The sequence below is a fragment of the Urocampus carinirostris genome, chromosome 15 (assembly GCF_059441175.1).
Source record: "Urocampus carinirostris isolate Australia breed hairy pipefish chromosome 15, RoL_Ucar_1.0, whole genome shotgun sequence".
NCBI classification, from domain to species: domain Eukaryota; kingdom Metazoa; phylum Chordata; class Actinopteri; order Syngnathiformes; family Syngnathidae; genus Urocampus; species Urocampus carinirostris.
The window spans coordinates 36,063,959-36,091,391 of record NC_142363.1 but is presented as its reverse complement, the minus strand read 5'-3'; the positions used below and the strand labels follow the sequence as shown (position 1 = coordinate 36,091,391).

The window sequence follows — 27,433 nt, the reverse complement described above, 5'->3', positions numbered from 1 at the left end:
ATTGATGGCCCACGTAGGAAGAAGAAAACCTCTCGCGCTCCCAAAATCCCTTATCTGGAAACATTTTTGGCCGATGATGTCAAACCCAACTTTAATCAAAAAATATTGACGGTGACGTTATGTTCGCTCGTGACACGTCACTATATAGAAGGGAGCCGGCTCTCGCCGGGTGGGGAGTCGGCTTCGGTCACTTCCAGGAGTTAGCTCAAAGACCCGTTTTGTCCGTTTTGTTTTCTTAGTGACGCGCCTTCTTGGTGGTAGTCTGCTCCTGACGTTCAATTTCGAGAGTTGGCCCAGAGAGCTGTTTTGTTCACTAATGAGATATCACTTTCTCAAAGGGAGCGGGTGCACGATTGGTGAGGAGTCAACTCCTGCATTTTACTTACAAGAGCCAGCTCATAAAGCCCTTTTGTCGGCTAATTACATATCACAATCTTGAAGGGAGCCGGCTCTCGACGGGTGGGGAGTCGGCTTTGGTCGTTCACTTCCAAGAGTCGGCTCAAAGACCTGTTTTGTTCGTGAGTGACGCGACGCCCTATCGGCAGGAGTCGGATCCTGACGTTCAATTTCGAGAGCCGGCCCAGAGAGCTGTTTCTTTTGCAAATTAGATATCACTTTCTCGAGGGGAGCCGGTCCACGATCGGTGTGGAGTCAAATCCTGCCTTTTACTTACAAGAGCCAGCTCATAAAGCCCTTTTGTCGGCTAATTACAGATCACAATCTTAAAGGGAGCCGGCTCTGGACGGGTGGGGAGTCGGCTTTGGTCGTTCACTTCCAATAGTCTGCTCAAAGACCTGTTTTGTTCGTGAGTGACGCGACGCCCTATCGGCGGGAGTCGGATCCTGACGTTCAATTTCGAGAGCCGGCCCAGAGAGCTGTTTCGTTTGCTAATGAGATATCACTTTCTCGAGGGGAGCCACTCCACGATCACTGAGGAGTCAACTCCTGCCTTTTACTTACAAGAGCCAGCTCATAAAGCCCTTTTGTCGGCTAATTACTCGTCACTATCTTGAAAGGAGCCGGCTCTCCGTCGTTCACTTCCAAGAGTCTGCTCAAAGACCTGTTTTGTTTGTGAGTGACGCGACGCCCTCTCGGCGGGAGTCGGCTCCTGACGTTCAGAGAGCTGTTTCGTTCGCTAATGAGATACTTTCTCGAGGGGAGCCAGTCCACAATCATCGAGGAGTCGACTTCTGCCTTTTACTTACAATAGCCAGCTCATAAAGCCCTTTTGTCGCATTACACATCACTCTCTTGAATGGAGTCGGCTCATTGAGCTGTTAAGTACATCACACTCTCCCAAAGAGTCAGCTCACCAAGCCGTTTCGTTCGCTGATGACACATGACAATCTTAAAGTGGAAGGGGGCCGGCTCTTGACCGGATCGACTTAAGAAACAAAGAGGTTCCTTTCGGTTTTGGTCCACAAAAGAAACCGCTTTGAGATGTTTATTAGATTGCGCACGTGTGAATGAAAATAAAGGCGGCCATCGCTCCATTCGAAGCGAGCGAGAGAAAAGGCGACAAAGATGGCTGCTCTCCCTCCGTCACGGCAAGTCTTCCTGAAGTTGAAGACGAGGCAAAGCCGTCCTCAAACGCCCCAGGGTCTTCTCCTTATCTCGGACGGCCGGAAGATCGCTCACAAAAAGGTACTCCAGCTTCCTGAGACACAAAAACACCGAAAGGCATCAGGGAAGGTTTCCAACGCGCACACAATCGACGAGCGCTACACGACGCGATCCTCTTTGAGAAAAACGACATTTCGAGTCACGCATGGAAAAAGTCGCCCTTGCCGGAAATGAAAGAAGACACGGTTGGCTCAGCTCAAGATACTTGGAAGGAGATTTGATTCCGTCGAAATGAGCCGGAGTCGACACACGTCAATCAACGAAGTCATATTTGACAGAAATGCTATGATTCATTTAGTCACTCATTTTGTCACTAAGTTTGCCCTCCCCCTGCATTAAGCCCCGACGTGTCCTATTTGACCACTAGATGGCACAGTGCTGCTTAGTACGAGCGAGGGTTCATGATTTGCAGCAGAGCGTGGCAGCAGGATGCCAGACAAACATGGCATCGACTGAAGTGGGGATTTCCCAGTGTCAAAAAATACACGTTTCTCCACTTATGAATATTAACAAAAATGAACTCTGCCATGTCATTTTGCCTGGTATTCAAATCTTTTTTTTTAATTTACTGAACGTTTTTCTACCCCTAGGAGGTGCTAAATTCTACACACTGTCCCTTAAAGTTAGGTGTATCAAAGTCATTGGAGCTTGGGGGCTACATGGTGATTCAAAAAACTAACAGGGTCCAGAATAGTAGATTATAGAGAGAAAGAAAGAAAATAAGGGGAGAACAGAAAAGAGTGAGAACGAGAGAACAGAGAGAGAAGTGAAAAAGAAGGCAGATAAAGAAGAACAGAAGGAAACAATGAGTGAAAGAGAGAGAGACAGAGAGATAGTGGGAGAAAATGGCTGGATTCAAACCCTTGGCAAGCTCGTTTGACCCACCGTCCCTTTAAGGGATGCATCGAAACCCCGCCCCCTGCCAAGAAGCGCCGGCGACTCGCCTGAGTTTGTGTAGCGCCAGGAGTCCCCTGTCGCTGATGTTTCCGCAGGAGACCACCTCCATGATGAAGATGCTCTCCTGCAGGTTCTCCATGGAGGACAACCTCTCCAAGCAAACGTCCTGGATGGAGGTGCACCGACGCAGCTTCAACTCCTCCAGGTGACGTAGACCCTCTGCACCAACAAACACCTTTTGTTACCCTGCTTTCCGGTCTCCCCGAATAAGAATATTGAAGCAAACTGTCAAGTCCGAGACCGTTTGAAGGTTCTTTTACCAGTTTTAAGTGCCTTCACAGTCTTGAGACAGCTGTTTAGGATATCAGCCCATGACAGGAAAGAATTTAGAAACGTTACAGAAAAATAAATCGACCTCTTATATGTTGTGCGACAGTTATTTACAGGTTGCTGACGCTAGAAAAGGTACACCAGGCATTCGACCTTTCTGTACAACTGCCAGTTGGAGAGGGGGAGGGGCCAAGAGAGGAGGAACTTAAGTCCATCTCCTTGGTCGCGCTCCTAACTCTGGGAGGCCCTTCCCCCACCAAACTGCATTTATTTAGGCAGAAGAAAGAAACGCCCCTTTCAAACAAACGTGATACCATCTGGTTTAGAAATACACACTTTTTGTGAAAGTACCCTAAGCCCACATTACAATCTCTCCCTTTCCTTCTACCTCACGTGGTGCTCGCCCTGAACAGCGTCGCTAAAAGTAAGTCGGGTACCGTGGTGATCGAACGATAAAGGCTCTTTGAACTCGGTCAGACATTGTTCACACACCCTTATCAGATATAAAGATTCTACTGTCAACTTTTGAAGGACACTGCGAACATCACGCCCCGCCTTGAATTGGCTTGTAATGGACCATTCGAATCAAGTTGGACTTGTTTGCGTTCTAACTGTAACAGGTTGAACTTTCCATCTCACATTCTTATGTTTCTTTTCTGCAGTTTTTTGATTGGTATTATTTCAGTTGAAGTGGCTCGGGCATCTGATAAGGATGCCTCCTGGACGTCTCCCTCGGGAGGTGTTCCGGGCATGTCCCACCGGCAGGAGGCCCCGGGGGGAAACCCAGGACACGCCGGAGAGACTATGTCTCTGGGCTGGCCTGGGACGGCTCGGGATCCCGTCGGACGAGCTGGATGAAGTGGCTGGGGATAGGGACGTCTGGGCTTCCCTTTTAAGGCTGCTGCCCCCCGCTACCAGACCCCAGATAAGCGGAAGACAATGGATGGATAGATTATTTCAGTGTTTCCAATCCTGCCATGGATCAGGTCCCTTTCCTCACATGGTTCGTCTGTGCCTTGCTATAATCGTATCGATTAGATTATTGATTTGGCTTTTCACCATTGCGTGTTTCTGCGTATTTGGTGCTTTTGGGTTGTTAAGTCGGGAAAAAGGAGAGAGTTTGACTTTCTTATTGTTAACGGAACGCTTTGATACAGTCATGAGATCAAACATCCTGTGTGGAGTTTGCATGTTCTCCCCGTGCTTGCCTGGGTTTTCTTCCACATTCCAAAACCATGCATGTCAGGTTAATTGGCCGGTCCAAATTGTCCCTAGGTGTGTATAAGCGAGTGAGTTGTCTGTCTCTGTGTGTCCTGAAATTGGCTGGCAAGCAGTTGAGGGTGTCCCCTGCCCACTGCCCGAAGATAGCTGGGATGGGCTCTGGCAACCCCGCATCCCTACTGAGGATAAGCGGGGCAGATAATGGATGGATGGATATATGTATGTGTGTAAGAATATATGCTTCAGGTGACTTTTGTCAGGAAGCTGTGCGGTCCTCGACTCACCCAGATAGTCGAATCCTCGGTACATGATGCAGGAGTCGGTGGCGTCCACGGCCTGGATCTTGAAGCGGCCGAGGGGTCCGCAGGGCAGCGCGTTGTAGTCACCGTGCCAGCGCTCAGAACCCAGGAATCGAACCTTGGCGCCACATCGGAGCAGCCACTCGGACGCCGCGCGATCCGCACCCACCGCCCGGATGCGCTCGGGGTCCACCCTGAAAAATTGCAATACTGTCTCCAAGAATATGGAATCTGATACGGTTGTCTTTTATGGCTGTTGATAGCAACCTATAAATCCTTTTTGAAAATAGTGATGTACTCAGTGGGCGGGGCTTAGCACAGAGGCAAAGGAATACTCGGGCTGGTCAAAAGACAGAGGAAAAGAACGCTGCAGTAACTGCTCAATCATAGTGTGTGTGCCAGAAGCGAGGGAAAAATCTTATTAATAGTGGTTTAAGAGGCTCCCAGCAGACACTCATAAAAAAAAAAAAAAGTTGTCAAATGCATTCAAGTGAAAAGATTGGGCCTAGGCACTCTTCAAAAGTGCTCAGGTTTCCAGCGCACACTTCATATGCTACAGATCTTTATTTTCTTAGCTCCTGAAGTTATACACTAATTTACATGCTGTTTTAGTCCACTTATACTCAAAAATACTTGTCCTAAGTTTGACCTCAGCCTTGAGTGCATTTCTTAAGAAGGATGTCGTAAAACGCCTGCGCTTTGGAATGTTTTCTTTGGTTTTCAGTCTGATAACAATGATTTATCACCTCGCCTGGGGGGTTGGAATGTGTGTCGCGCTCCATTCTGTCCGGAGGAGACCTATCACCCTTCTCACAAGCATCAAAGGACTATTGGGAAATTTGCATCGACGACGGCGCGGACCAATCAGCCAGAGGCTTGGTCATGGGGCGTGAACATTTCATCGGCATGGGTAATAAGATGGGGAGACTCAGAAACCCCGTCGTCTTTTGCACACGATTGTAAAATTGGCACAGGCAGAGACCTGATCGTCCAACTCTTTGATTTGGCTAAATAAATTCATACGTGGACTATATGCGGCGCTCGGCTCAATTATTTCCCCGACTTCTGGGCATGCTCCAACTGTACGGAATTAGACAAGACACGTGAAGTCTCTTCGGAGTCAGATTTCAGTTTAGGAAATGTTAAAACCTTACACTCTAGCAAACTGTTAGCGTGTAGCCTAAATGCCAACAGTAGTCTTGTAAAAACAGCGTGGGCCCAAAATAAAAACGGACACATATTTTGAAATATAGAACTATAGAGGTGAATAATGTATCTCATGGAACATTGTATGTCCTACGATTGTCAAGGTTCTTATGCTTCTTGTGAAGGGGACCTTCTCGAGAAGCATATCTTCAGTTCCTCACAATGAGGTTTTCCTTGCTCGCAGGTCGGTTTCAGATCAGGGGATGGTGTCATTGTGAATTTGACCGACTGAAGACTCTGCTCTAAGATCCGGACTGACAATCCAATACTTTTGTCCCTGCGGCTGGCTGGCAACCAGTTCAGGGTGTCCCCTGCCCACTGCCCGAAGATAGCTGGGATGGGCTCCAGCAACCCCGCGACCCTACTGAGGATAAGCGATACGGATAATGGATGAATGAATTTGCATGCTGAGCAGAAGAGACAGAATGCACCAACTTGTTGAAAACCGCATTGAGCCAACCCCAGAAATGTCTCCGGTTCGTCTCGTTTTGCTTCGTAAGAGAACGCACCACCCTCGTTAGCGTCTTCATCTGAAAAAGAAACAGGAATTTGCTCACATTTCTCAAAACAATCTTCAAAAAACGACATTTTTCCTTCGACTTACCTTCAAGCTCCGCCGATTTGTTTACATGTCACCGGCAGCCATTTTCTCTGGCGCCTACGTCACCAATAACGCGCCCTCCCATTGGCCGCCTTCCCGGGGGCGGAACTCTCGCGGGATTTGAGGCGGGTTTGGGGTTTCGGACTAAAAGTCGGGGACGTCGTTGACCCGAGAAGGAAAAATAAAACGAGTTACAGAAAACGAAAATCTCCAGAAAAGACGCCGAATATTAAGGGTTTTCGTGCAACAAACAACAAGTGTGTCATGTTTGGGATCTTGCGGAAAAAAGCATGCCTCTCTTTGGAGGCGGCTAGCTTCAATTTGCTTCACGACACCTGCACAAGACATTTGCACAGGTAAGAAAACAAAACAATAAAAACAAAAATTAAAAAAAAAAACGTGAGAAATGGGTGCGCGTTTCCGCTGATCTTCTGCGTTTACGAAAAGTGCACGCTTCATTTCCCTGTTTTTAGGCAACTTTTACGTTTTGTAGCAATCAAAATGGACTGAATTCTTCTTATTTCTATTTTGTGTGATTGTCGTGAAAATTCTATCAAAGAATGACTCGTGGCGGACTTGTTTGCGTGCAGTGAGAAAACTTGGGCAGGGCGATTATGTAACAGCATTTCAGTCAAACCCCGTTATTCGCGAAAGGGAGGGTGGAAAGCCTCGGAATCCATAAGACATTCCAATCATCAATATGATTCACTTTCCCATTGACGCCGAACAGACTCTTTCTTTTTTTTTTGCACTTTATGATTCGAACTGGAATCGTCTTGTCAGAAATAACGTCGCCAATGTTTTTTGACACGTCCCCCCTCAGAAGAAGAAATCCTCTCTAAGAAGTCCGTCCTCATTAAGGTTCATTATTTTCTCATGGGGTCATTTGAGGGTCCGGTTCAAAGAGTCTCACTCGACCTGATCATGTATTTGACAGAGGAGAACCGCCGCATTTGTGTTACTCCGGTCTGTTTGACGACGGTGTCCCTTTCATATGTTAACCACTCTGTGAATAAATTCTTCGTAATAGAATAAAGGCGGTGCTGAGGTGATGGTTGGATGAGAATCGGGTCCTGAACTGATTACGTCTCCTCATGGGCTGAAACGAATGTCTCTTAATGTGTGTTTTATTTCAAGATATAAGGTGCTAGACGTAACCGAGCATTCATGAAAAAAAGACACAACAATACATAAATACTCATTTATGTATAAATAGGAGAACTGAGGAGCACGGTGGATGAGTGGTTGGCGCGTCCGCGGCACAGCTCTGAGGTCATGGGATCAAATCCAGCGACCGGCCATCCTGTGCGGAGTTTGCATGTTCTCCCCGCGCTTGCGTGGTTTTCCACTCGGGTTTCCTCTAAAACACATGCGTGTCAGGTGAATTGTGAATGGTTGTATGTCTCTGTGGCCCCTCTGATTGGCTGGCAAGCAGTTGAGGGTGGCCCCTGCCCGCTGCCTGATGATAGCGCCCTCTGTGACCCTATTGAGGAAAGGCGCGGTGCAGATGATGGATATAGGCTAGATATATCTATTTTTTTCACTTTAGTGTGCTTGTTTAGGATGGTGATGGCCCTCGGGAAGAAACTGTCCTGGGTTTGTCTGTTATTGGCAAAATAAAGGTAACTCATTGTACTGGGCGCACCTCTGCTTATGGCGGGTGTTTGCTCCCTCACTCTTCTTTTTATCCGTCAACGATCGAAACAATGCTGCGAGTTTTCTTCATTTAGTTTTCCCTGGAGTCACGAGATAAGAGTTACTATTTCTGGACAGGGAATCTTTTCATTTCGGGATATAAGCGCAAGAATGTTTTTTTTTTTTTCAAATGCACAAGCTATGCTTCTGTTCAAGATCGTCACTGTTTTCATGACAGGGTTTCTCAAAAAGTGGGGGCGTGCCACTCATCCAGGATCCAACCTACGCCCTTGGCAAAACATGAATCATATTTGATGCATTCATTTCATCTGCTGTGCTTAACATTCAGTGTCAGGTTGGGAAGAGCAAAGTGGAATGAATGTTTGGTGAATGTACTTGACTCTAGCCACCACCCACTAAAAAGGGGGAGGGATTAAAATGGTAAATGGTCTGCATTTCTATAGCGCTTTTCAAGTCAATGAAGACCTCCCAAAGCGCTTTACAATGTGCTTCACACTTACCCATTCACACACACACTCACACACCAATAGGGAGTCAGCCTCCAAACGTTTTGAGGATAATCAAGATGCTAAAAGGCAAATGGTAAATGGTCTGCATTTATATAGCGCTTTTCAAGTCAATGAAGACCTCCCAACGCGCTTTACAATGTGCTTCACACTTACCCATTCACACACACACACACACACACCAATAGGGAGTCGGCCTCCAAACGTTTTGAGGATAATCAAGATGCTAAATGGTAAATAGTTTGCATTTCTATAGCGCTTTTCAAGTCAATGAAGACCTCCCAACGTGCTTTACAATGTGCTTCACACTTACCCATTCACACACACACACACACACCAATAGGGAGTCAGCCTCCAAACGTTTTGAGGATAATCAAGATGCTAAATGGTAAATGGTCTGCATTTCTATAGCGCTTTTCAAGTCAATGAATACCTCCCAAAGCGCTTTGCAATGGGCTTTACACTTACCCATTCACACACACACACACCAATAGGGAGTCAGCCTCCAAACGTTTTGAGGATAATCAAGATGCTAAATGGTCTGCATTTCTATAGCACTTTTCAAGTCAATGAAGACCTCCCAAAGCACTTTACCATGTGCTTCACACTTACCCATTCACACACACGCACACACCAACAGGGAGTCAGCCATGTTCTTGAGTTCAAATTTGGGATCAATTTGAGTGCATTATTATTTACGGATATATCAATCAATGGTTCGACATGGTCAGTTGAGAGGTTTTCTTCGTCCTTGGGGGGTCAGGAGCGAAAATCATTGAGAAGCATCGCTTTGCTACCATCGAAATTTGTGATATTTTGAACACGTATTCATGAATAAGTGATGGGCCAGTCTAGAGGTAAGATCTTAGGCCCAAGACCAAACTTGGTCGGGCCTAAAATGTCAATCATTAGTTCGGGTTTGGTTGGGCTTCTCTTTCACTCTTTTTTTTTTTAAATTATCGACTCGTACTGTGTTTTGCATTTCCTTTTCTCTGTGGGGCCTGTGCGTGCCGAAATCACACTTTCTTCCTCCTCTGCCTCGCTCTCTCGACTAAAATATGCCAATTTGGGTTTCCTTCGGGCTCGGTCGATCGAATCGAGTTCATTTGTCGGGCTTTAATACCTGCGGGTTCGGGTTGGGCCAGATATTTTAAGTCACAAAGGGAAACGGCAAGTGAAAAAAGTGAAATCGTGCGTTTCAAAGGTCACGTTCGGGACGGGCGGCCGTCGAACCGTCGTGTCAACAAGGGGAGGCCCCCTAACCCCCCTGGAGGACCCCCTATTGACCCTCTGTGTTTTTGTTTGTTTTTTTTTAGCAGCTGCGACGTGGCGGTGGTGGGCGCGGGCATCGTGGGCCTGGCCAGCGCCCGGGAACTCATCTTGCGCCACCCCGGCCTCACCTTCACCCTGCTGGAGAAGGAGAAGGAGCTCTGTGAGACATTTCTGTCCTTTCCTTCCAACGTCCTGTGACAATCCTCTTCAAATCGCATACCTGTCGCGCTCCAGGGCTCCATGCCCTTACAAAATGTCGTATTTTCCCTTACAAAATACAAAATAATCTTACACCATATTTTTTTTCTCAGACGTGTTTATTTATGTCGTTTAACGTGTTATATTGTACATGTGTTTCCTTAGATCATATATATTAACATTAACATCTTGTTGTGAGATACTGAGTTGCTCGACATGAATTTATTATGAAAAAAGTTCAAAAATAAAGTTGCTTGGACGTTCACTGTAGAAGGAAAAAATACATGCAAATAGAATGAAGTAGAATAATACATTTTCTTATTCAAATTATGAATTCATTTTCTGTATTAAATTATTGTTGGTAATATACAGATTCAAGGGATAACCACAAACCTGTTTTTTTGTCATTTTCTCCTTTTATACTTCCTTTTTTCTTAACTTTATACAACATCATCATTCGTATTATAATGCATCAAAGCAAGTGAGCCGTTGGAGAGCCGGCTCTCTTGAAAGAGTTGAGCCGAAAAAGCCGCTTCTCTAAAAAGAGACGGACTTCCTTTCACTACTCTACGACCACATGAAATCTGATGTTTTTTAAGACCACGTGTATTTCAAATGTACTGTTTTTAGATCAGAATGACTTACGGTGTTTTGATTCAAGTTCGGCCATTGCGACTCGATGATTGTATCCAAAGAGAATTCAAAACTATGTTGTCATGTAGACCTACTGCTCTGCTTTCGCTTTGTTCACATGTGATCGGAATGATGCATGATGGGAAATCCCCAGGAGTCATGCGCAGAGTAGCATCAAACCGCTCGCTTCGTTTGCAACGAAAAAAACAATACCGAGAAAGAGGCTACTGCGGCCAACTCGTTTGACCCGATCGATTTGCCGTCTGGTGATCGTCGGTGTATACCGGATGGTACGCATCATTGACAAATTTGCCGTACAAATATCCTTGTACACGTCTTAAAACGCATCATAAACGTACTTTGTACGAAAAAACATACAGCTTGACAGGTATGCGACCCGTACTTTTGTTTGGGAGCGCATGTGTTTTGTCCTTTGCGATGACCTTGTTTGTCCTTGCTCGGTTTGGAGCGTCTCACCAGAGCGGCCACAACAGCGGCGTCATCCACAGCGGCATCTACTACACGCCGGGATCGCTCAAAGCGCGACTCTGCGTCCAAGGGGCCAAGCTCTCCTACAACTACTGCCAGGAGAAAGGCCTGCCCTACAAAAAGTGTGGAAAGGTAAGGGGCCACGCGGCAAGGACGCCCTCGTGTGGCGAGACGCGGCGTGACAACAAGTGCTGTCGATTCTTGTGCTCCGATGCGGCGTGAATTGGATTGGTACGACGTCGTATGGCGTGACGTCATGTGACAGCTCGCCACATGGCGTGACTTGTCGTGACGTGACGTCATGATGTGTGTGGCGTGGCGTCACGTGACGTCACAACGCGTGACGTGGCTTGATGCAGTTTAAAATGACTTGGTGTCACGTCATGTGACGTCTCGCATTGGCATGAGGTGACGTCATAAGGTGTGATGTGGCGTGGCGCCACGTGACGTCACGAGGCGCCACGTGGCGCAATGCAGTCTAAAATGACTTGGCGTGACGTCACGTTACGGCTCGCCACATTGGCGTGAGGTGACGTCATGAGGTGTGACACAGCGTCGTGTGGTGTGACGTCATGTGACGTCACAAGGCGCCACGCCATGCAGTCTAAAATGACTTGGCGTGACGTCACGTTACGGCTCGCCACATTGGCGTGAGGTGACGTCATGAGGTGTGACACAGCGTCGTGTGGTGTGACGTCATGTGACGTCACAAGGCGCCACGCCATGCAGTCTAAAATGACTTGGCGTGACGTCATGTGACGTCACGAGGCGCCACATGGCGTGATGCAGTCTGAAATGACTTGGCCGTGACGTCATGTGACGTCTCGCCGCGTGGCGTAACGTGACTTGGCGTGATGTGACGTCACGTGACGTCACGAGGCGCCACGTGGCATGACGCAGTCTCAAATGACTTGGCGTGACGTCACGTGACGGCTCGCCACATTGGCGTGACGTGACTTGTCGTGACGTGACGTCATGATGTGTGTGGCGTGGCGTCACGTGACGTCACAACGCGTGACGTGGCTTGATGCAGTTTAAAATGACTTGGTGTCACGTCATGTGACGTCTCGCATTGGCATGAGGTGACGTCATAAGGTGTGATGTGGCGTCGTGTGGCATGGCATCACGTGACGTCACGAAGCGCCACGTGGCGTGATGAAGTCTGAAAATACTTGGCGTGACATGTTCTGGCTCGCTGCGTGACGTGACTTGGCGTGATGTGACGTCATGTAGTGTGATGTGACGTCACGAGGCGCCACGTGGCGCAATGCAGTCTAAAATGACTTGGCGTGACGTCACGTGACGGCTCGCCACATTGGCGTGAGGTGACGTCATGAGGTGTGACACAGCGTCGTGTGGTGTGACGTCATGTGACGTCACAAGGCGCCACGCCATGCAGTCTAAAATGACTTGGCGTGACGTCATGTGACGTCACGAGGCGCCACATGGCGTGATGCAGTCTGAAATGACTTGGCCGTGACGTCATGTGACGTCTCGCCGCGTGGCGTAACGTGACTTGGCGTGATGTGACGTCACGTGACGTCACGAGGCGCCACGTGGCATGACGCAGTCTCAAATGACTTGGCGTGACGTCACGTGACGGCTCGCCACATTGGCGTGACGTGACTTGTCGTGACGTGACGTCATGATGTGTGTGGCGTGGCGTCACGTGACGTCACAACGCGTGACGTGGCTTGATGCAGTTTAAAATGACTTGGTGTCACGTCATGTGACGTCTCGCATTGGCATGAGGTGACGTCATAAGGTGTGATGTGGCGTCGTGTGGCATGGCATCACGTGACGTCACGAAGCGCCACGTGGCGTGATGAAGTCTGAAAATACTTGGCGTGACATGTTCTGGCTCGCTGCGTGACGTGACTTGGCGTGATGTGACGTCATGTAGTGTGATGTGACGTCACGAGGCGCCACGTGGCGCAATGCAGTCTAAAATGACTTGGCGTGACGTCACGTGACGGCTCGCCACATTGGCGTGAGGTGACGTCATGAGGTGTGACACAGCGTCGTGTGGTGTGACGTCATGTGACGTCACAAGGCGCCACGCCATGCAGTCTAAAATGACTTGGCGTGACGTCATGTGACGTCACGAGGCGCCACATGGCGTGATGCAGTCTGAAATGACTTGGCCGTGACGTCATGTGACGTCTCGCCGCGTAGCGTAACGTGACTTGGCGTGATGTGACGTCACGTGGCGCTGCGTGACGCAGTCTCAAATGACTTGGCGTGACGTCACGTGACGTCACGAGGTGTGATGTGACGTCACGTGACGTCACGAGGCGCCACGTGGCGTGACGCAGTCTAAAATGACTTGGCGTGAGTTGATGTCGAGTGGCGTGACGTCACGTGACTCTGTATGACGCCCCTATTGGCCGGCAGCTGATCGTGGCGGTGGATCAGGAGGAGGTCCCCCGTCTCAAAGCCTTGTACGAGCGAGGTCTTCAAAATGAAGTGCCGGGCCTCAGCCTGCTGGACGCGCAAGGGATTCGAGAGCGAGAGCCGTATTGCAAGGTAGGGACCCTCCCCCATCTGAACGATTTTATATATATATATATATATATATATATATATGTGTGTGTACAGGGTTGGGTAGGGTTACTTTAACTGGATTACTTTCAATGACTTTTGGATGACTCCAATACCAAATATGCTAATAAAAGACAAAAGAAACTAAATAGGAATCAAATGATGACTCACAACACGTGGTAAGCTTTCTCTCCTGGCTTTGATCTCTCTGATCCCCGGCAAAACTAACGTAAAATGATAGATCGAATAGAATAGATAGAATATACCTTTATTGTCATTGTCACAACACGGGATATATTGTGACAACGAAATTGGACGACTCCAGTTCCACATTTTACAGTGAGGATAAGGAAAACAAAGAGATAAAGGAACAAAGAAGATGTTTTAACTGTCTTTGTTGTATAGGCTTTGGGGGGGTGTATGAGGGGGTGAGGGACAGACAGAGATGGGCGGATCCAACTAGATGTTTGATCTTAATGTACACACGGTCCAGTGTTTTTCCCTAATTGCTCAGTCCGCGTGTTGAATGGATTTGGGAAGTACAGTCTTTAAACAGTCGACGATAAAAACTCCGTCGGGGTGTGCAAGCTGCTATTTATTGATAGCAGCGGGCAGGAGATTCAGCGCTATGCTAACGTTAGCATCCGGTGGAACGTAAACAGCAAGCACAATGACCACAGTTAGCTCTCTCTGTGCGACAGAAACAAAATGAAAATCAATCTAAACGGCTTGCCAACATCATTTTTGCCGTTCCATGTATTCCGTTACTCCCCAAGCCTGCACCAAATGTAGTACTTTGATTCCTATTTCGTTTCTTTTGTCTTTTATGAGCATATTTGCTATTGGAGTCATCCAAAAGTCATTGAAAGTAATCCAGTTAAAGTAACCCTACCCAACCCTGTATATATTCCGGTGTATATCATATGCCATCAGGGCATCATGGCGTTGGACTCGCCCAACACGGGCATCGTGGACTGGCGGCAGGTGGCGCTGCAGTACGGCAAAGACTTCCAGGAAGCCGGCGGAAAAATTCTCACCCAATACCACGTGGACGACATCTCGGTTGCCCCCGAGAGCCCGGCGGGCACCGATCAAGGTAAGAAGAAGAGATGACTCCGCCCCTTCCGCCACGCCCTCATCACCGAGTGCTCCTGTTTCCGCAGGACTCGAGTATCCCGTCGCCATCAGAGACAAGGAGGTGAGAGGCTTCCCGCCTAGGGCCGCACCAACTCATCGGTTCGTCGAAGCGGCGTGTCGTTAAGCGTCATGAGTGCGTCGGAAGGGTTCGTGGTACCGCTTTTGCCAGCCAGGGGGCGTCTTGAGACACTTTTCATAAAAGTAGCTTGCAGAAACCGAGAGAAAAACATCAAGAAATAAATCGAGTCGAAAGAAATCGCGATGGCATGTTTAACTCTAAACAATATGAACCCAAAAACATTTGTTAACAGCATTTGCAAAAGTAGGTTTCTATTTTTAGTATTTTTGGGCAGATGTTGCTACACCTAAAAATGGGTCCCCCCACAGAACCAAGTAAAAAATGACAGAAACATCTCTCTGAGTTAAAAACTTTATGCTAACTCATAATGCTAACAACCGGGGTTATAGATACATCCTGGGATCATCTTCCAGATCAATCACAACTCTTACAATTGCCGCGGGAATTGTCTAGTATTTATTTGTAACCCCCTTAATCACAAGGAGTCTTAAAGGGCTGCACAGACCACAGATAATTCAAACCACAGACTACTAAGACACCATCCCCTGAACTAGAACCTATATGAGGGCAAGGGAAAACTCAAAAACCTCAAGTCAAGTCAGGATTATTAGTGACGCCCTTAATCACAAAGAGTCTCAAAGGGCTGCACAGACCACAGATTATTGCAAACCGCCGACTATTATGACCCCATCCCCTCATCTAGAACCTACATGAGGGCAAGGAAAAACTCAAAAACCTTCACATGAGGAAAATGACGAAACCTTGAGAAGGGACAGTCTCAAAGGGCTACACAGACCACAGACTACTAAGACACCACCCCCTGATCTAGAACCTACATGAGGGCAAGGGAAACTCAAAAACTTTAAGTCGGGTTATATTTATTTGTGATGCCCTTAATCACAAGGAGTCTCAAAGGGCTGCACAGACCACAGATTATGACAGCATCCCCTGATCTATAACCGACATGAGGGCAAGGAAAACTCAAAAACCTCAACATGAGGAAAATGTAGAAACCTTAAGAAGGGACAGTCTCAAAGGGCTACACAGACCACAGACTACTAAGACACCACCCCCTGATCTAGAACCTACATGAGGGCAAGGGAAACTCAAAAACTTCAAGTCAGGTTATATTTATTTGTGATGCCCTTAATCACAAAGAGTCTCAAAGGGCTGCACAGACCACAGATTATGACAGCATCACCTGATCTATAATCAACATGAGGGCAAGGGAAACTCAAAAACCTCAACATGAGGAAAACGAAGAAACCTTGAGAAGGGGCTGCACATGAAACGTAAAATTGATAAGGTGGTAGAAAAAGAGTGTTTTACACATTTGCAGGTGTATTAAGTTATTTGACAAAAACTTGTATTTTGTATGATTTTATATTGTAAAATATTGCGTTGTTTAGCGCACTATTTTCCGATCCGTCCAAAACTTCTCGATTCGAATCGAGAGGAAAACATTAGAAATGTGATTTGTCAATGCGGGATTCACGGAAAGCATGCTGGAGCCATTCACAAATTGTTAAAAGAATGGTTGGTGGCAGCCCTATTGACGGACACTGGCGCCCCCTACAGGGCCGGGAGTTGCGCTGCCGCTACGTGTTGACCTGCGGGGGTCTCTACTCGGACCGTCTGGCGCAGATCTCCGGCTGCAGCCGAGAACCTCGCATCGTCCCCTTCCGGGGCGACTACCTGGTCCTCAAACCCCAGAAGAGCTACCTGGTCCGGGGAAACATTTATCCCGTAAGATGCAAACTCCGCACGCCACGGCACACTTGTTCTTCACGGGAGTCGAATTCTAAAACTTTTTGCTTCGTGCTCACAAAAAGGAAACATTAGGTCCAAGTGTGGTCTTCCTGTTCTGGGAATTGTTTGTGTTTGTACGGGTGCCCAAAATCCTTAAAAATGCTTTCATCTTGTGTTAGAAAAATGAGTGCATTTTCTTTGAAAATGCTAGATATCGTTGCCATGTTTTTTGTCACTCAGACTCCATAAAAAAACACATTTAATGAAGAAAAGTTAAAAAGAAAAAGGCTGCTCTGGTGGTCACATCCAGGGGATCAGCTCTACTTAGAAAGCCGGCTCTTAAGGCTCTGCTCACTGAGAAGAGCCGGCCTTTTTGGCTCCTAAATGGCTCCTCAATTTTTTTAATGTTATCAATGATAATAATAAAACATGAGATATAAATTAAAATATTCACAGATCTACAAAAACAAATTGTAAAATACAAAACGACACAAAATCTCTGAAAATGCAAAACAACAAAAATAGGAACTTTCGAGTGCAATAAATACAAAATAAAGATAAAAAAATGAACTATTCACAATTCTATTTAGACACAGATCCTCTGAAAAACACGCAAAAAATATAATCTAAGATAAGTCAAACAAAAACAAAAGATCAGCAGCAGTGTTCCCTCTAAGTGGCGCGCGTGCGCAATCGCGCACTGCCTGCACATTCTCAGCGCACAATAAAATCGAGCCAGCTCACAAAAATCAGGGCTCGAAATTGCTAATTAAGAAGCGAATGAAGTCAAAGTTACAGTGCATGAAGGTAAAAATACACGGGTTCCCCTGACGTTGTGTCCTAAATGCGGTAGTTTGAAGTCGAGTCGAAGGAGAACGAAGTTGAGTAAAGTAAGTAGAGGTTTTCGAGAACCGGCTTCTTCGGCTTGGCTCACTAAAAGGAACCGGCTCTTTCAGGTCCTAAACGGCTCTTCGGGTTGTTTTTGCTTCTTTCATCCCAACATGACCAAATATAATGTAAAATTATGCACAAAATGACTTAAAGGAAGGGGGGAATAGAACAAAAAAGAAAAAAAATACCAAAATGAAAAAGTAGTAGGAAAAATTTAGAAAAAAAGCCAGAAAAAAAAGAAAAAGAAATGTAGGGAAAAAGTAAATAGAGAACAAAAAGAAAAAAGTAACAGCTCGCAAAAAATAATCACAATGCGATTTTTTTTTAAGGAATTTTTTAAAAAAGTAGAAAAAAACACTGAAAAAAGAAGAAAAAGTTTGTTGCATTCAAATCATTTCCAATGATATCAAGTGAATCTTGTTGCCAACATTCTACTTCCACTCAAAAATGTGATGAAGTACAGTTCTTATCTTGCAACCGACGAAATAAGCCCCTAAAAATGTGAATATTATGCGATAAAATATATCAGGAAAAAAAAAAATGGATATCTTCTGAAAGAATTGTAAAAACAAATGACGTTTGTAGGCCATCGTACATGAGTCAATTCATTCAAAAGTGAAAAATGATTTTGCATTGCCGGAAACTCCGCAAAATGTAACGTGATGTCAAGTTTTGATCATGATTTAGTTGCCACACTTGGGATTGCCGTTGCTCACTGTCGTTTCAAGCGTTGCTCACCGACTTTGTATGAACGCTCAGACCCGTAAGGAAAATGACAGGGAACATGAATCAGCAGTAACATTCAAAAGAATGCAAATTTAGCTCCAATTTCTTTTTTTGTGTTTGGTATCGAACTCCATTATCACCCAACATCTCTAAAACCTTTTCTGTGTTCGTCTACAAGTGTGACTTAGCCAAATGTTCAAGCAGAATGTCAGAATTCATGTCAGTTTACAGCAGCCCATAGATAGGAACAGCTCACATTAACACAAAGATGGCGACTTCATTTTGATTTTTAGTTTTTTTTTTTGCTGACATTCCTCTTCAAATATTTTGCTCTTATGGATCTTTGGGTCCTGCTCTACCTTCACGCATATTCAGAAGTGTCGAGTGCCAAAAACCAGCAAAGGTATCGGTCTTCTCTTTGTGGCAGGTGCCGGATCCCCGCTTTCCCTTTTTGGGGGTGCACTTCACGCCGCGCATGGACGGGAGCATCTGGTTGGGTCCTAACGCCGTCCTGGCTTTCAAGCGGGAAGGATACAAGATGTACGACTTCAACGTCGGGGACCTGGCCGACGCCCTCTCCTTCAGGTACCCGAGTCGCTTCCGTGACAATAAGACGAGCGGCAGTCCTAAGCAGCGACGAGCGACTTCGTTTCAAAAGTACCCTAAATTCCGCTACTTTTTTCCCCGAACGTTCAACCCTGCGGCTTATTCAGCGATGCGGCCGATTGATGTTATTTTTCTAACGGCCGCCAGCGGCGCTCGAGTACAAAAGGTAAGATTTAGACCGGTGGAATAGATGCGCAGAGGAAGACTGCAACCTCTTAGCTTGTGCACAAATGAAATTAGCGTGGACATATCCTCATCATGCAAATTGCAAAAAGAAAGGCGCATGACGCAACTTTCAAGCTAAACGCAATCGAGCAGTCCGATATAGAAAGAAACAGGGCTACCGCACGTAAACTTTACTTTGCAAGCGTGATGCTAGCGTGTTTTGGAATAAGAGAGCGTGGGACGACGTCTCTATGACATAGTCTCTTTCCCATACTGAAGGAAGACGACTTTGATGACGTCAGTTATAAGAAGGAAGATGAGGACAGTTTACCGTGATTTTTACAAGTACGGTATGTTTTATTTAACAGAGCCGTTTACTGAGTTGCGAGCGTGTTGCTAGTAGCGTTTTGCTTCCCTTCACAGGCACGGTTTGGGATGAAAGTTATAATATTATTATTAGCGCTTTGAAAACTCTCTCGGTGTACCGTCTTTCTTTGTAAATATGTGTAACCATGTATAATATGTATTTACAACTGTATATTTTTGTCATGTATTTATTTAGAGACTTATTCTAATATGTTTTGTACGAGCAAATGAGAAAGAAGGGGCGGGGCAAACGCGGGCTGACGGGAAGTGGAGTAAAGGTGAGACGTGTTTGTGGACACGGCCGACAATAGTGGATATATATTTTTCCCACCCGTACCTTTGGAAATATACACATTTTTCCTTGGATTACTTTCAACGGGCACCCAGACTCTGCAGGTCTGCATTAAATCTTAAGTACCGGTATCATTTCCCGTTCATTTTGCCGGCTGTGGTTTTTGGACTGTATCAGGTATGGGTTAATTTCGTGTTTGTATTGCGCTTTTACAATGTGGGCGCATGCGGCTTATATACAGGTGCGGCTTGTGTATGTACAAAATCGGTTTTCCTCCCGAAATGTGGTGGGCGCGGCTTATAATCAGGTGCGCTCTATAGTCCGGAATTTACGGTAATTCCGTTCCCCCCGTACGGCTAACACCCAGAAGAAGATTCCGATTCAGATTCAGATCTAGTTTATTGTCATTCTTGTACACGTGTATACAGAACGAAATGTTGATACATCTGACCCGCAGTTTCCTTGAATGTACAGATATAAATAAAGTATTGAGTTGGAGTATTGAAGTACTAATAATATACTCAATAATTATAGTTTTATACAGTAGTGCAAAGAGTGCAAGAGGAGCAGCTAACCAGATGTGCAAAATGGGCAGTCAGGCGTGTTACTCTCAAAATAACTGTCCGTCCTCTCAAATAGGCCAACTCTCGAAAATTGCTTTCAAAAACAGGATTTAAGTCAAATCCCGTTTCTTTCTTTGTCCCTTATCGCAAGATGTCTCAAAGGACTGTACCATGAGACCATCCCCTGATCTTAAACCGACACGCAGGCAAGGAAAAACTCAAAACCTTGAAACCAGAAACCTTGAGAAGGGGGATGACCTCAAGTCAGGACCAGGGTGCCGTGAAACCTAGTTTGGGGGAAACTAACTGGATGTCACTGAACAAAACATGAACGTGAGACAAAGAAAGGTGCCATTTAACATAATACTGAAAACACTCACTAGTTGTTACTGAACAAAACACGAAAGGGTCGACGCAATTTATGTACCGATACGTGGATATAAGCAGACACATCATGTGAGGAATTCTGACGAGTTGTTATTGAGAAAAGCAATCGCCTTAAAAAAAAAAATCACAGTTTGGGGAAGACTTACTAGTTCTAACTGAACAAAACATGAAAGGAAGACAAGGCCGGATATTCAGGGAAATAACAGCCCCCTTTTGACAGAACATAAAAGAAAGCCTGTGGGTATAACAATACAGAGTGTTAATACACATTGTCTTGGCAACGCTAACGAGTTCTAACTGAACAAAACATGAAAGGAAGACGACTCATGATATGTTTCGCTACGTAGATGGTGTGTTGTAAAACCTAATTTGGGGAATATTGACAAGTTATAATTGCGAAAAGCAATCGCCTTAAAAAAATCACAATCTGGGGAAGACTAACAAGTTCTAATTGAACAAAACATGAAAGTAGACAAGGCTGAATATTTAGGGAAATTATAGCCCCTATTGACAGAACACAAAAGAAAGCCTGTGGGTATAACAATACATAGGGTGTTATTACACATTGTTTTGGCAACACAAACTAGTTCTAATTGAACAAAACATGAAAGAAAGACAAGGCAGAATATTTCAAGAAATAACAGTCCCCTGTTGACAGAACATAAAAGAAAGACAATGCAGGATACGTACCAGCCTGTGGGTATAACCATACAGAGAGTGTTATTACACATTGTTCTGGCAACACTAACTCGTTCTAATTGAACAAAACATGAAAGGATGACGCAATTTATGTACCGATACAAGGATATAAGCAGACACATCATTTGGGGAATTCTGACGAGTTGTTATTGAGAAAAGTAATCGCCTTTAAAAAAAAAAAAAAATCACAATTTGGGGAAGACTAACGAGTTCTAACTGAACAAAACATGAAAGGAAGACAAGGCCGAATATTTATGGAAATAACAGTCCCCTTTTGAGAGAACATAAAAGAAAGCCTCTGGGTATAACAATACAGAGAGTGTTATTACACATTGTTTTGGCAACGCTAACTCGTTCTAACTGAACAAAATATGAAAGGAAGACAAGGTTGAATATTTAGGGAAATAACAGTCCCCTGTTGACAGAACATAAAAGAAAGACAATGCAGGATACGTACCAGCCTGTGGGTATAACACTACAGAGAGTGTTATTACACATTGCTTTGGCCACGCTGTCTGAATCTAACTGAACAAAACATGAAAGGAAGACAAGGCTGAATGTTTATGGAAATAACAGCCCCCTTTTGACAGAACATAAAAGAAAGACAACGCGGGATACGTACCAGCCTGTGGCTATAACAATACAGAGTGTTATTACACATTGTTTTGGCAACGCTATCTAGTTCTAACTGAACAAAACATGAAAGGAAGACAAGGCTGAATATTTATGGAAATAACAGCCCCCTTTTGGCAAAACATAAGAAAAGACAACGCAGGATACGTACCAGCCTGTGGCTATAACAATACAGAGTGTCATGGCAACACTAACTCGTTCTAACTGAACAAAACATGAAAGAAAGTGTCGGCAAAGAGGAATAGAATGGATAAGGTGACTTTCTTCGTTTGTCGTCAGAGGCCTTCAGAAGCTGGTGCTGAAGAACCTGACGTACGGCGTGGGCGAGATGTACCGCGCCGTTTTTATCGGCGCCCAAGTCAAACTTCTGCAGAAGTACGTCCCGGACATCGCTCGCCAAGACGTCCTCAGGTAAGGAGGCTCCCGTCGTCCCCGAACGCGAAGAAGTCCAGAAAAAGGCGTTTCCGATGCCCGAGAACAAGGCGTTTGTACGGGGGCTGGAAATCCTTGATTTTAAGGTTCCCCGACTGAATACTTGAATTCTGTCATGTTTGATGGAGGTCTGTCACCATTAAGTGAAGGAAAATTGAAAAGTGTGTGTAAAAAATGACGCCGGCGGTGGCTCCAGTCCACATTATGGGGTTGTCATGTGACAGACGGGTCTCTGGAATTTCAGCCCTTGTCAGCTCTCCCAATCGGCTCCTGGAACTGCTGTTTTTTTAGTCATACATTATTAATCATGATAATAAACTCGCGGAGTTTGCATGTTCTCCCCGTGCTTGCGTGGGTTTCCTCCGGGCACTCCGGTTTCCTCCCACATTCCAAAGACATGCATTTTAAGTGGATTGGCCGGTCCAAATTGTCCCTAGGTGCGAATGAGCGAGTGAGTTGTCTGTCCCTGTGTGCCCTGCGATTGGTTGGCAACCAGTTCAGGGTGTCCCCTGCCCACTGCCTGGAGATGGCTGGGATGGGCTCCAGCCCCCCCGCGACCCTAATGAGGATAAGCGGTACGGCTAATGAGATGAGATGAGATGAGATTATCAATCATAATAATGAACTCATTCGTCATTTTACTGTGTGGTGGAAACACATGAAATTGTCAGGACCGGAACGGAAACAGGACCCAATTGCGTTATGTTTCTCAGTTTTATTAAAGGAAAGAGGAAGGGCTGCGCCAACGAACCGGTGTTCGCTGGGCACTGGAGGCAAGTCGCTCTCGTACTCAGATTGTGATCCTGTCACAGACCAGAAATAGACACAGGACCCAATAGGAGGGTCGAAGACAGGCAGGAATTACGAGTCGTTAGCCGGGACTGGAGAGCAAGGGCGGTGTCGAGTTCGGAAACGAGGTCGGCAACAGGAGGCAGGCAGGTCACGGGGCAAAACAGATCAGATAACGGGCAGGCGGAACCGGGCAGAGTCAGGTCCGGAAACAAGTCGGCAACGAGGATCAGGCAGAGAAAAAACGGGGACGGAACAGAGTCTGACTTAAGAGCTTGCCGAGCAACGGTTCGCATAACAATCTGACAGGGATCCCTTGGAAGTCGGGGGTTTAAAAGGAGTTCAACAGCCAATCAGCTGTCCGGGCTGTTGGCGCTAATTAAGCAGTCGCAGGTGCTCTGAATCGGCAATCATAACAGATCGGAACACGAGCGATGGCGGTGTCAAGGACGGAAACACAGGTCGAGAGCTGGGACAGGTTAGCAAAAACGTGGTCGGGGTCAGAAACGGGTCGTAAGTCGGGACGGGAGAGCAGACGTGGTCGGGATCAAGAATAGGTCGTAGCCAGAGACAGAGGGGAGCAAAAGTGGGACAGGTGGGAGTCGGGGTCAAAAAAAGGCTTGCCTAGTATACACTGAGGTTTGCAGACGGACCATCAAACGGGGGATTGACAGGACTGGGTTCAAATACTGACAAGGGAGCCAATCAGAACCCACGGCAGTTGGCACCAAATGAGCAGGCACAGCTGAGTCACATCAGGAATCGTGACAGAAATGGAAATGAAAATATACAAAAACAAAAGTGTAAAACACAAAACATCCCTGAAAATGCAAAACAATCCAATAAAAACTCAAAAATGTCCATTATCACCCGACACCTTTAGAGTCCTCTCCGTGTTTGTAAGTGAATGTTGAGGCCGAATGGCAGAACTCATGTCAGTTTATAGCAGCCCATAGATAGGAACAGCTCACTGTAGGACACAGGTGTCAATCAGGCGGCCCGCGGGCCAGATCAGACCCGCTAAGGGATTGAGTCCGGCTCGCGAGACAACACTCAGAGAAGCGCAAGAGAAAAACAAGCTGCAGGTTGAAATATGTCAACTTGCCTCGAACAAAGACGCTGTACTTGTATTTCTCTCTCTCTCTCTCTTTCTCTCTTTTTTCTCTTCCTTTGTTGCTCTTTGTTTCTTTGTCTCTCTGTGTCTTTTTAACTTCTTTTGCTCTAACTTCCTTTATTCCTTTTCTCGCTTTTCTTTTTCTTCCTACCCTTCGTGCTTCTTTTCTCTCCCTCTGTCTTTCTATTTCTCTTTGGATTTCTTTCTTCCTCTCCCTTTCTTCCCCCCTCTCTCACGACTTCTTTTTATCTTTTTTGTCTCTCTCTCTCTCTCTCTTTCTCTCTCTCGCTCTCTTTTCCACCCCTTTTCTCCCACTCTGTCTCTCTCTTTCACTCTCTGTGTCTCTCTTTTTCTCTCTCTTTGTTGCTCTTTGTCTCTTGCGCTCTCTGTGTCTTTTTAACTTCTTTTGCTCTAACTTCCTTTATTCCTTTTCTCTCTTTTCTTTTTCTTCCTACCCTTCGTGCTTTCTTTTCTCTCCCTCTGTCTTTCTATTTCTCTTTGGATTTCTTTCTTCCTCCTCCTTTCTTTTCCCCCTCTCTCATGACTTTTTATTTCTTTTGTTTCTCACGCTCTCTCCCTCTCTCTCGCTTCCTTTGTTGCTCTTTTTCTCTTTCTCTTTCTGTGTCTTTTTAACTTCTTTTGCTCTAACTTCCTTTATTCCTTTTCTCTCTTTTCTCTTTCTTCCTACTCATCGCGCTTTTCTTTTCTCTTTTCTCACCCTCTGTCTTTCTATTTCTCTTTGGATTTTTTTCTTCCTCTCCCTTATTTTACCCCTCTCTCATGACTTTTTATCCTTTGTTTCTCATGCTCTCTCCCTCTCTCTCTTTTTCTTTCTTTGTCCTGCCCTCTCTCCTTTTCCCTCCCTCTTTCTCTTATTTTTTTATCTCTTCTTCTTTCTCTTTAATCTACTCGTCCGGCCCCCGACAGAATGTTTGTTCTATCGCGTGGCCCCCGAGTTCAAATGACACCCCTGCTTTAGGACATGCTAGCAGCAAGATGTCGACTTTTTTTAGTCATCAACGTTGTTTTGAAGGTGCTGGAAAAACAACCTTCAAAAGTCCTTAAAAAGTGCTTGAATTTGAAAAAAGGATACGTGATTTTGTGTTTGTTCCGCAGGGGTCCGTCGGGGGTTCGAGCGCAGGCGCTGGACCGTGAGGGCCACCTAGTGGACGACTTTGTGTTTGACGGCGGCGTGGGCCAATTGGGAAGCCGCGTCCTGCACGTGAGAAACGCCCCCTCGCCCGCCGCCACTTCCTCGCTCGCCATCGCCCGAATGGTCGCCGACGAGGTGGAGAGCCGCTTCGCTCTCTGATCGCACCCGGGGAGGGAGCAGGAAATTTAGGGGGGGTTAAATGGACTAAGTGTCATATTTGCAAAAAACGAGTGCTTCAAAGTAGCGATGTGTCATTTGTCAACGTAACGGCCTAATGAGCCGACTCTTTGAAGTGAACACAAAAAAAAGGAGTCGAAGACTCATTTGGACTCATTGTAGTCATGTTGTGGGCAGGGTTGAGTAGGGTTACTTTAACTGGATTACTTTCAATGACTTTTGGATTACTCCAATACCAAATATGCTAATAAAAGACAAAAGAAACTAAATATGAATAAAATGATGACTCACAACACGTGGTAAGCTTTCTCTCCTGGCTTTGATCTCTTTGATCTCCGCAGGGTTGGGTAGGGTTACTTTAACTGGATTACTTTCAATGACTTTTGGATGACTCCAATACCAAATATGCTAATAAAAGACAAAAGAAACTAAATATGAATAAAATGATGACTCACAACACGTGGTAAGCTTTCTCTCCTGGTTTTGATCTCTTTGATCTCCGACAAAACGAACATCAAATGCCACAGAAACAAAATGAAAATCAATCCAAACAACATCATTTTTGCCGTTCCATGGATTCCGTTACTCCCCAAGCCTGCACAAAATTGAGTCATTTTATTCATATTTAGTTTCTTTAAAAAGTAAGAAAGTAAGAAAGTAATCCAGTTAAAGTAATCCTACCCAACCTTGGTTGTGGGCACCAAAGTTTCAAGGAGTAGAAAGATAAATATCACAGAAGTGTAATACAGTTTGCATCATTCATTATTTGCATAATATATTAATGAAAAACAACATCAAAATAAAGAGCTCTTTTTCGTGATCTCAGCCAAAAGAGCCGTTTCCCCTTAAAAAAGCCGGAATTCCCCCTAAAAGGCAGAAAGAAGGATACAAACTATGGAAACCCAAAGTGACCAAAAGGTAATGTTTTTTTCTTATTTTTTCTGCCTTAAACAAGAATTTTAGGGGTCAAGATGGCCGCCAAAGATGTCTGCTCCCTTTATGTGGAATAAATACCAATTTATTTGCCTATTAGTATTAAAAAATGCATATTTATATGATGGTTCATGAATTGTTACTTATTCTACAAATCAATATTGTTTTTTTTAATGAAAGAAGCTCAAAATTACACAAAGTGCCTATAAAGGGGATCTGTGTATTCTTTGACCACTAGATGCCGCTGTATTTTCGTACGACAGTAAACGAGTGCTCCCAAGCACAAGGAAGAATACAAACTACGGAGACTCGAAGTGACCAAAAAGCAGATATTTGTTTCTTCTTTTTTGTCTGGGCCCGTTTGCAAAATCCATAAAAACAAGATGGCCACCGAGATGTCGGCGCCCTCTAGATGAGCCTCGAAAGGAGGTTGACAAAGATGCATTTTTTTTTTTTCTTTTTCGTGCCTTTTTCTCTATTTTTGAGTCTCCATAGTTTATACTTTGCCTATGCATTGTGGCACTTGTTTTCCATAATACAGCGGTCGAATGACACACTGCCCCTTGAAATGAAGGAAAAGCAATATTTTGTGATTTGGGAAATGTCGAAGCATGCTTTAATGACATTTCCAATGTATACTGTAATTTTATCTTTTTCATATAAAGCTTTAGCCATAATCGGCACATTTTGCATTCAAGAATGTTACCGTTTTATATAATAAAGAGACGATGCATTTTTTTAAAAAAAAAGTCACCCTTTTAAATTTTGTTTTGCACCCCAGGACGTGGGGCGGTACCAATGTTCCCTGTCATTTTCCTTACGGGTCTGAGCGTTCACACAGAGTCGGTGAGCAACGCTTGAAACGACAGTGAGCAACGGCAATCCCAAGTGTGGCAACTGAGTCATTGTCAAACATGTCCAAAACTTGACATCAAGTTACATTTTGCGGAGTTTCCGGCAATGCAAAATGATTTTTCCCTTTTGAAGGAATTGACTCATGTACGATGGCCTACAAACGTCATTTGTTTTTACAATTCTTTCACAAGATTTCCATTTTTTTTCCCTGATAT

At 45.3% G+C, this 27,433-nt stretch overlaps 2 protein-coding genes across 3 annotated transcripts; one reads left to right on the top strand and one right to left on the bottom strand.

The window, feature by feature from the left end:
* Positions 1–1,430: 1,430 nt before the first annotated feature.
* Positions 1,431–6,251, bottom strand: dmac2l (distal membrane arm assembly component 2 like). Its single transcript, XM_088354027.1, has 5 exons — positions 6,181–6,251; positions 6,012–6,106; positions 4,356–4,564; positions 2,564–2,739; positions 1,431–1,653 (listed from the first exon to the last, which is right to left on the bottom strand). The coding sequence occupies exons 2-5, from the start codon at positions 6,104–6,106 to the stop codon at positions 1,543–1,545; spliced, it is 591 nt and encodes a 196-aa protein (XP_088210153.1). The 5' UTR covers positions 6,181–6,251; the 3' UTR covers positions 1,431–1,542.
* A 56-nt stretch (positions 6,252–6,307) lies between these two features.
* l2hgdh (L-2-hydroxyglutarate dehydrogenase) lies at positions 6,308–27,112 on the top strand. 2 transcript variants are annotated; one of them, XM_088354026.1, is made up of 10 exons: positions 6,308–6,533; positions 9,659–9,771; positions 10,912–11,063; positions 13,326–13,457; positions 14,406–14,568; positions 14,636–14,670; positions 16,267–16,434; positions 18,482–18,639; positions 22,045–22,176; positions 25,217–27,112. In XM_088354026.1, the coding sequence occupies exons 1-10, from the start codon at positions 6,442–6,444 to the stop codon at positions 25,410–25,412; spliced, it is 1,341 nt and encodes a 446-aa protein (XP_088210152.1). In that variant the 5' UTR covers positions 6,308–6,441; the 3' UTR covers positions 25,413–27,112. The 2 variants fall into 2 exon arrangements, with proteins under 2 accessions (XP_088210152.1, XP_088210150.1); XM_088354024.1 differs by having other exon boundaries at positions 9,656–9,771.
* Positions 27,113–27,433: the final 321 nt, after the last annotated feature.